General features: G+C 59.1%; 5 protein-coding genes across 5 annotated transcripts; 3 read left to right on the top strand and 2 right to left on the bottom strand.

The window, feature by feature from the left end:
* Positions 1–44: 44 nt before the first annotated feature.
* Positions 45–1,282, bottom strand: SPRG_14765 (hypothetical protein; the record flags this gene model as incomplete). Its single annotated transcript, XM_012354212.1, has 3 exons — positions 914–1,282; positions 514–870; positions 45–464 (listed from the first exon to the last, which is right to left on the bottom strand). Exons 1-3 carry the CDS (start codon positions 1,220–1,222, stop codon positions 45–47), a joined length of 1,086 nt encoding a protein of 361 aa, XP_012209602.1. The 5' UTR covers positions 1,223–1,282.
* A 438-nt stretch (positions 1,283–1,720) lies between these two features.
* Positions 1,721–3,515, top strand: SPRG_14764 (serine/threonine protein kinase). Its single transcript, XM_012354211.1, has 6 exons — positions 1,721–1,955; positions 1,996–2,151; positions 2,204–2,381; positions 2,429–2,469; positions 2,516–3,019; positions 3,081–3,515. The coding sequence occupies exons 1-6, from the start codon at positions 1,731–1,733 to the stop codon at positions 3,492–3,494; spliced, it is 1,518 nt and encodes a 505-aa protein (XP_012209601.1). The 5' UTR covers positions 1,721–1,730; the 3' UTR covers positions 3,495–3,515.
* A 798-nt stretch (positions 3,516–4,313) lies between these two features.
* SPRG_14763 (hypothetical protein) lies at positions 4,314–5,066 on the top strand. The gene has a single exon (XM_012354210.1). It carries the CDS (start codon positions 4,339–4,341, stop codon positions 4,882–4,884), a length of 546 nt encoding a protein of 181 aa, XP_012209600.1. The 5' UTR covers positions 4,314–4,338; the 3' UTR covers positions 4,885–5,066.
* A 332-nt stretch (positions 5,067–5,398) lies between these two features.
* On the top strand, positions 5,399–6,753 carry SPRG_14762 (hypothetical protein; the record flags this gene model as incomplete). The annotated part of the gene is made up of 1 exon (XM_012354209.1): positions 5,399–6,753. One exon carries the CDS (start codon positions 5,399–5,401, stop codon positions 6,731–6,733), a length of 1,335 nt encoding a protein of 444 aa, XP_012209599.1. The 3' UTR covers positions 6,734–6,753.
* A 15-nt stretch (positions 6,754–6,768) lies between these two features.
* SPRG_14761 (hypothetical protein) lies at positions 6,769–7,577 on the bottom strand. Its single transcript, XM_012354208.1, has one exon. It carries the CDS (start codon positions 7,541–7,543, stop codon positions 6,782–6,784), a length of 762 nt encoding a protein of 253 aa, XP_012209598.1. The 5' UTR covers positions 7,544–7,577; the 3' UTR covers positions 6,769–6,781.
* Positions 7,578–7,957: the final 380 nt, after the last annotated feature.

The raw sequence follows: 7,957 nt of genomic DNA, 5'->3' as shown, positions 1-7,957 counted from the left end.
TGCCACGTCATGGTAACCGTCGTCGTTTTGTATCAACGTATCAATCAACCGCCGAAGCCGCGGGCGATCTGCTGGGCGCCAAGCCGCGCAAACTCGGTGCCCACATCCGTGGCATAGCGATGGAACACCGCTGCCTTCTTGGCGTCCGGCGTCGTCGAGAGGTCGCAGCCCCAATAGCGCGCTTCGTCGTCGAGCGAGACGTACCCATGGGCTGTAAAGTAATGCGACGTGGTGTAGAGCACACGGAGGCGCGTCATCGCGGGCCCGAGGCGGTCGAGGACGAACCAAAAGTTGCGGTTGCATTGGCGCTGGCTCTTGGGCAAGAGCTCGTCCTCATGGATGTTTTGGCCCACAAACGTGACCCGGTTATGAGAAGGGAACTCGCGCGTGAGGTAGTAGATGGACTCGTCTTTCGAGAGCACGTTGCGGGTGTAGCGCATCCGATCGGTCGGTTCTTGCAGCAGCTACTCGGTAGAGAGGCTTTCAGCGTGCCGTGATGCATATCACGAATACCTCCATGTCGAGCGGCTCGGCGACTTTTTCTTGCATCTCGCGCCCTTCATAGTCCCAGAGCGCGCCAATCAGAAACGAGACGACGTTGTCTCGGATCGCCGGCACGACGTACTCGATCGGGATCGGAAGGTCCTGCTGGCAGCGCAGCACATACTGCAAGCACTCGGCGTCGGCCGTGTCGACGTAAAAGTCGAGCACCGACTGCGGCGCTCGCGGCGACGGAAAGCCAAACGTCTCGAGCATCTTGTCCGTGTGAAAATGCACGTTCTTCGTGATCCAGTCAAAGCCCAACTTGCGCGACGTGGCATTGCTGACCAGTGTAACGTTGCGCCACGTTGGTCGAAGCGATGGCGGCGTCTAGGACCGAGCATGCCGCCTGCGAACCTGTGCACGTACATACCTGGATCCCTTTTTGGATGGCAATCCATTTGGTCATGGCGGTGACGATATCTAGATACGCCTTGCGCTTGGCCTGCAGCATCGTCGTCGAGCGGCGCGCAATGACCACGTCGTCGTGGAGGCCTAATGCGACGTCTTTCCAGCTCAGGCGCTGCTTCTTCGCGGTCAAGCGCGCGACGTGGCGCTCGAGGATAGCCGCTTCGGCCTGCAGCGCCTCGATCTCGGACACGATCTTCTGCCGGTACGCGCGCTGCTTGTAGCGTATGTAGAGCCGCTTCCGCAGCACCGGGTCCAGCGTCGGCTCGGGCATTGGACGCGACCGACTCGCACGCACGCCACTCCCTGTCTGCGGGAAACACCTACATTCGGCGACCTACATTCCGTCGGCCTGTCAGACGCTGCCACGTACTCCAGCACGTACTCAGTGCGCAGCGAGCGAGCGACTGGGCGAAGTCCGCGGGAAGAACTGGCACCACGCCGCGCCGCGAGACCAAGCAAAGACGGGCGTCGGACCTTGGACTGGGCGGCTGCGCGACTCAGATCTGGGTGGATCTTGCCAGATGCCAGATCTGAATCGATCGCAGCCCAGCAGCGCCAAGAACGCGACGTGCCGGGTCGTCAATGAGCTCCAATTTTTGTGGCTTGCGCTTCGGCTCGCGTCTCGCTGCGCGTGAAATTTCTGCCCACGCGACCCGTGCATGATCACGTGCGGGGCCCGAAAACCTCTATAAACAGATGTCATCGCGGTCAACCGGAACGACTGGCGGCAGTGTATGTCTTTTCAGAGGGAGCTGCCATTTGCGATTGGGTTTGGAAACATGGAAATGGAACCGACGGGGTCAGTTGACATGCGGTATGTGAAGGCGACAAGCAGCGGCGCCGAGCTGGAGGTCAAGGAGACGGCTACCGCTGACGTCCAGGAGAGCGACTCGGGCGCGCCGGAGCAGGTCAACGACTACACGATCGGCGCGCTCCTCGGCGAAGGCGCGTACTCCAAGGTGTACCTGTGCGAGAAGACGGCGGGGGGCGTCACGACGCAATATGTACGACCGCTCTGCTTGCATGTGCTTTACATCCGCGCAGGCCATGAAGATCCTCAACAAGTCGTTCCTAAAGCGCAAGCGCGAGTTCAAGAAGGTCGACGGACGCATGGTTGCGTCCAACGCCTTCCAAAAGGTGCAAAAGGAGATTGCGATCATGAAGAAGCTGCGCCATCCCAACCTCACGCATCTGCACGAAGTACATGCCTATCAGGCGTATTGATGCATCCATGTGCCAACGCGTCGTGTAGGTGATTGACGCCGAGACCCAAGACAAGATGTTCCTCGTGCTTGAGCTTGTCACCGGTGGCCAGGTCATGGACTGGGACCCGACGACCATGCGCTACAAGTACATTGGCTCGCAAGGCCAAGCGCCGATGGCGATTGTCCAAGCATGCGTCGTGGACATGGCTCTGGCGCTCGAATACTGTACAATGCCATGCCCGTCTTCTCGCTTGACACCGAACGATGCGTAGTGCACTTGAACCAAATTTGCCACCGCGATATCAAGCCCGAGGTAGACTTCCATTCGCTGCGACGATGCTGGCTGAGCATGCGCGTAGAACGTTCTCATGACGAACGACAAGACGAGCTACAAGCTCAGCGACTTTGGCGTTGCGCACATGTTTACCGACGACGACATGGCGACGGAGCTCAAGAACACGGAGGGCACGTATCACTACCTCGCCCCCGAGTGCACGGTCGGTGCGGCCTTCGACCCGTTCAAGGTCGACGTGTGGGCTCTCGGCGTCACGGCGTATGCGATGCTGCACGGAACGCTGCCGTTTGGGGCTACGAAGGAGCACCTTGAGGGCGGCGCCCTCGCCATTATGCAGTCGATTCGTGAAGATCCCCTTGTGCTGCCCTCCACCGGCAGCGACCCGCTCTGCGACGAAGTCCTCACGCGCCTCTTGGACAAGGACCCGTCGACGCGCATTTCGCTCTCGGAGCTGCTACAGCATCCGTGGCTCGCGGCGGCGGTGCACCACGAGCGCGCGTCCATCGTCGAGGTGTCGCCGGAAGAAATCAGCCTCGCGTTCACGCCCGTTAACAACTTTATCCTCATGGTATTCTTATACCTGGACACATGGGATTTTTGCGATGGTTTATGGTTGATGTATATGATAGACGAAGCTCAAGATCAAGTTTGGCGCCAAGCTCATGAAGGCGCGACGCACGTTGCGCGAAGAGAGCTCGCGGAGCAGCTCAATTGAATTGCCGTCGCCGAATGGCATGGATGAAGTGCCCGCCAGCATGGAGCCGTCGGCAAAGCCCATCGACGCTCTGCCACCGCCGATCAACCTCTCGTTTGGTCTCTCGCTCGAAGATCGCTCGGACAGCGTCCGGGCCTCGACGCAGAGTGAGCCCCACGTTCTCCCAGACGAGCCGCTGCGCTCGTCGCTCCATAGCGCACCGGCGGCTCCTACCCACGGCGCGACGACGCCGCCCAAGCGTATGCGCAGCTTTGGCGACCGGCTGTTTCAGCGCCAGAGCCCCAACGTCCCGGACGGCAAGAAGCAAAAGGACTGCACGTGCATGTAAAACACCAGCAGATGCGTGTATTATGTATACATTAAAAACGCGAAAAAGCCAATAAGGAGCTCTTTTGTCGACATCTTGTATCGAAAACACAAAGCTTTTTCGTTGCTTTTGGGGTCGACTGCGGAGTAGTTTCTCTCTGAAACCCTAACCCTGATGCTTGTAACTGACATAAAATCTTAGTTATCGACTGTAGAAAGGCAGGGTGGTAGGAGTACCCGGTACTGGTACTGGTATACTTAGTTGTACCCGTCCGCCCATTTGCAGCGGAAGCGACAACAGCCGCAAAGACAGCTTGGTCTCTGCTATGACGCGCAGGGCATCATATCATGGGCACCACGCGTCCTGAGGGCTCCTGAACAATAGAATGGTGGCAAGGTCGTCGTCGAGCGGACAGCGTAGCGTCGTCATCGGGTAGCCAGTCGCGGTGCGTGGGACGGCATGAAAGAAGAGCAACGACGCATCTCGCACCACCATCATTGACACGGCACGGGCCACAAGAACCGTCTAGGTGTAGTTCCATCGGGCGCAGAAGAGGTTGATGCAAGGCTCAGGTGCTTGCGCGATCAGGCGCCACCAACTATTATAATAAATAAGATCTTAGTACTTCTCCATCGTGTTAACGTTGTCATGTGGCACCGAACGTTCTGTGGCGCCAGCGCGAACGTTCGTGAAAAGCCGGTGAGTCTCCGGATAATGTATCCGGCATTTGCAATATTCACTTGACCAGCACTCTCGATAGCCATGGTATAGAGTCAGCAAGTGTAGAGCTGCCGCAGACCATCACTCGTGAAATGGCCCAACTGAATCGAGCCAGAGGCGGCGGCTGTCCCGACCACTTTTCAACATGCTCAGTACAAGCTCCATGAGTAGCACGAGTAGCACGAGCTGCCTCCTCCGGAAGCTCCACCGCGTCCTGAGCCAAGAGAGCCCAAGCATCGTCGCATGGAGCGACTGCGGAAAGCACGTTGCCGTGCACGACGCGCCTCGCTTCGAGGCCAACATCGTGCCCACGTATTTTCGCCTCCGGACGCTTTGCGAGTTCCGCGCGCTTCTGTGTCAGCACGGCTTTGACTGCAGTGACGAATTGAGCTTCAGCCACAGCGACCTCTCCCGCGACTGCCCCATGCCGTTCGCGCCCAAGAAACGAGCGAGCGGCAAGGTCCTCTCCAAGGCCACAAAGACGCGCCACCACCCCTACGGTACATGCACCACGACCACGACAGCGTCCCGGGGCGGCGACGAACTCTGGTCGGCGCTGGCTGCCGTCTGTCTGCAATCATCCGAAACGAGCCATACAGCGACCAACCCGCTCTTTCAGAAGCACACCAGCTTCGAGACGCAGCCCGACGCGTGGCAATTGCTCAACGGCCATTCGGTCGTCTGCGTCTAAGGCGACGTCGCCACCTTGCTTGTAGTCTGTCCCGTACTGTCCAATGTCCCGATTTGAGAACCCTGCTATTTAACACGAGATTTCCCTTGATATCGAAAAGCAGCATCGACCCATTCTGGGGAGCACCACAGAGGATTGTGCGAGAAGGACGCAAGCACCATGGCAGCGTAAGCACTGTAATCAACACTTGTGCTGGATTCTTTGATTGGCAGACAATGTGAATAAAACCAAGTGGGATTTCATGACCAGTGCTATAACGCTGATACTAGGGGCGAGAAGACGTTACCCGCAATGAGTCGCCGCTTCTCCAAGCTCCAACCTCTTCTCCAAGCTAACGAAGTAGAAGCCAGCAAATCAAGTCGCCGATACCCGAATGCTGGTCAACACCATTTTTGGACCAATCACGTGCGCCTCCGTCTGACCATCATTCTGTTGGTCGCAAGGGCCTTGTTATCCGGAACGTGCCGGATACCGTGCCAAGGCTGGCATGGTGCCATTGCCAGACTTCCTGAGGATGGCGGGCAGCAACATCGCGAGCGGCTTCGTGCGCAAGCTGTACTTGCTCCTGGACCACGAGAGCCCCGAGATCATTGCGTGGAACGAGGATGGCACCAAGTTCTCGATCCTCGACCGCGAGCGGCTCGATGCGACCGTCCTGCCCAAGTACTTTCGCGGGAAGCTCGCGGCCTTCCACCAGCAGCTGCTCGATCATGGCTTCCACTGGGAAAGCGAGGCGAACGATGTCGAGACGTATACGCATGCGAGCTTTGTGCGTGGTGTGCCAGGCTTGCTCGACATGATCGTGCGCACGCCGCAGCCCAAGTGCAAGACCTTCCCCAAGCTCAAGAGGGCCAAGAAGGAGCGCCGGAAGCAGCTCGAGCCGTACGCAAAAAAGGCGCCGCCGCCGCCATCGAGCCTCCAGGTCGAGCCGGGCAGCCACGAAGAGCTCGTGTGGAAAGCGATCAACCACTTTATGTACTCGACGGACAAGAGCCCGCTCTTCGCGTCGGCCGCGAACGCGACGCTCCTCGAGACGCCAGGCTTTACGCCGTCGATGGTGCAGCTCGTGCCCGATCCGATTCCGCCCGTCGTCAAGGGCGTCAACCCTCTCTTCCAGACAACGACCACGACGCCCAACCCGCTCTTCCAGACAACGCCCAAGAACCCTCTTTTCGACACGGCGCCAGCAAAAAACCCTCTTTTTGAAAAGTCGCCGAGTGGAAACCCGCTTTTTGACAAGACGCCGAGCACAAACCCCCTTTTTCAAACCTCGTCGCCGTCCAAGAACCCCCTTTTTCAAAAGTCGTCGTCGACCTCGAGCAATCCACTCTTCCAAAAGTCAACAAGCACCGCCAGCAGCAGCAGTAGCAGCGGCAGCAGCCGACCGGCCGCGACGAACCCGCTCTTCGCCGCCAGCCCGCTCTTCGGCGCGCCCAAGCCAGCGGCCGCTGCGCCTGCATCGTTGTTTGCGACGCCGGCGCTCTTCCAGACGACGGCGACCGCCGGGCCAGGTAACGAGTGGCAGCACCTGGTGTCGTCTTCCGTCGACCGCTTCATGCAGAGCACGGACAAGTTCTCGTCGGCCGAAGATACCTTCAAGTTTATCATGGAAGAGCGGTCGCGCATTGCGACCGAGAAGGAGAAGCTCGAGGCGGCACCGGACGAGCTCTTTCCGAACCTTGGGAATGCGCCGGACGCGCTCTTGACATTTCTCATGGGCTCGTCCGTCGACTTGCTCCAGCGCAGCGTCGACACGTTTGAGCATCACCTGACGCAGCTCGACATGAGCGACTCGCACGACGACGACGATGACGACGACTTTGATCTTGTGGACGACGAGACGTCGTAGCGTCCCAAGTCCAGTTATAACAATAGAACACCTTTTTCATGGATTCCATTACAAGGATGCGGTCTTGTGGAGACGGCGGCGAAAGAGGTCAAAGATCATGCTGTACACGAGGCTCGTGAGCTGCGGGTCGAAGCGGTCGCCCTCGTCGCGCATGAACGCGTGCGGGCCGTTGACCTCGTGCCACGTAAAGTTCTTGGCCGCTGCGTTGAGCTTGTCGTAAATGTGCGTGCGACCGGCTTGCGGCACGTGCGGGTCCTGGCGCCCAAATACAAACATGAGCTCGCCGGTGATGAGCGCGAGGCGCGCCGGGTCCATGCTGTGTGTGCCGGGCGTCGACGGAATGACCTGCGTGTGGAGGTCCGTCGCGTACATGCACGCAGTCGCGAGCACATCGGGCTGCTGTGCCGCGCGGAAGGCCAAGTGACCGCCGAGGCAAAAGCCCATCGAGCCGAACGCGCCGCTGCACCACGGCTGCGTCTTGGCCCACGCGATCGCCGCCGCATTGTCGCTGTCGTACGTGGTCACAAGCTTGGCGCTCTTGTCTGCGTTGCCCTTGTCCTTGCCAGCGTCGTCGTACGCGAGAATCGTGCCAATCGGGTTGAGCTCGTGGAACACTTCCTGCACGAGCACGACGTAGCCATGGCCCGCGACGTAGCGCGCCGTGCGCTCGATGGGCCCGGTCTGCTGGAAGATCTCGGAGAAGAGGAGGATCGTCGGGTACCGCGTCGACGCGTCCGTCGGGCGATGGACATACGTCCGCATGACGCCCGTCGGCGTCGGCAGGTCCACGTGTTCGCTCACAATCATCATTTTTTCAAATGGACGATGGCCAGCGCCCGCCGACGCTGATTGGCCAATGTTGCGATCTTGGGGGGTCGTACAAATCTGGACGACCCGACGTACATGGACAACACCGTCAGAAAGGCTCCTCTGCCATGCTTGTAGCTTTCCTCTCTCTCGTCTATTTTGTGAACGACTCCGTGTACCCGAGACCAATATGTGTGACCTTGCTGTACGATCCACTGTACTACCAAGACACTGTTCACATTCTGCATTCCAAAATTCATGCCACCAGAAATGCTACACCGTGGTGGCGCGGCGGGCGCGGAACCGCCGCTGGAGCGTGTTGGCGACGCGGTGCATGGCAGCCTGGTTGATCAAGACGAAGATCTTATCGTCGGCGTGGACGATCGCGTCGGCGTACGGCGCCGTGTAGACGTAATC

This window comes from Saprolegnia parasitica (assembly GCF_000151545.1).
Source record: "Saprolegnia parasitica CBS 223.65 unplaced genomic scaffold supercont2.150, whole genome shotgun sequence".
In the NCBI taxonomy this organism is placed as follows: Eukaryota; Oomycota; class Saprolegniomycetes; order Saprolegniales; family Saprolegniaceae; genus Saprolegnia; species Saprolegnia parasitica.
The sequence above is the reverse complement of the archived record's forward strand: the minus strand, read 5'-3'. Positions and strand labels throughout refer to the sequence as shown.

What these genes read in the sequence shown, in the direction of transcription:
- SPRG_14764 (XM_012354211.1), top strand. Translation starts at nt 1,731, where the DNA reads ATGGAAATGGAACCGACGGGGTCAGTTGACATGCGGTATGTGAAGGCG. An exon ending in GGGGCGTCACGACGCAATAT is followed by an intron (nt 1,956 to 1,995) that starts GTACGACCGCTC and finishes ACATCCGCGCAG; the next exon opens with GCCATGAAGATCCTCAACAA. An exon ending in ACCTCACGCATCTGCACGAA is followed by an intron (nt 2,152 to 2,203) that starts GTACATGCCTAT and finishes CGCGTCGTGTAG; the next exon opens with GTGATTGACGCCGAGACCCA.
- SPRG_14761 (XM_012354208.1), bottom strand. Translation starts at nt 7,543, where the DNA reads ATGATGATTGTGAGCGAACACGTGGACCTGCCGACGCCGACGGGCGTC.
- SPRG_14763 (XM_012354210.1), top strand. Translation starts at nt 4,339, where the DNA reads ATGCTCAGTACAAGCTCCATGAGTAGCACGAGTAGCACGAGCTGCCTC.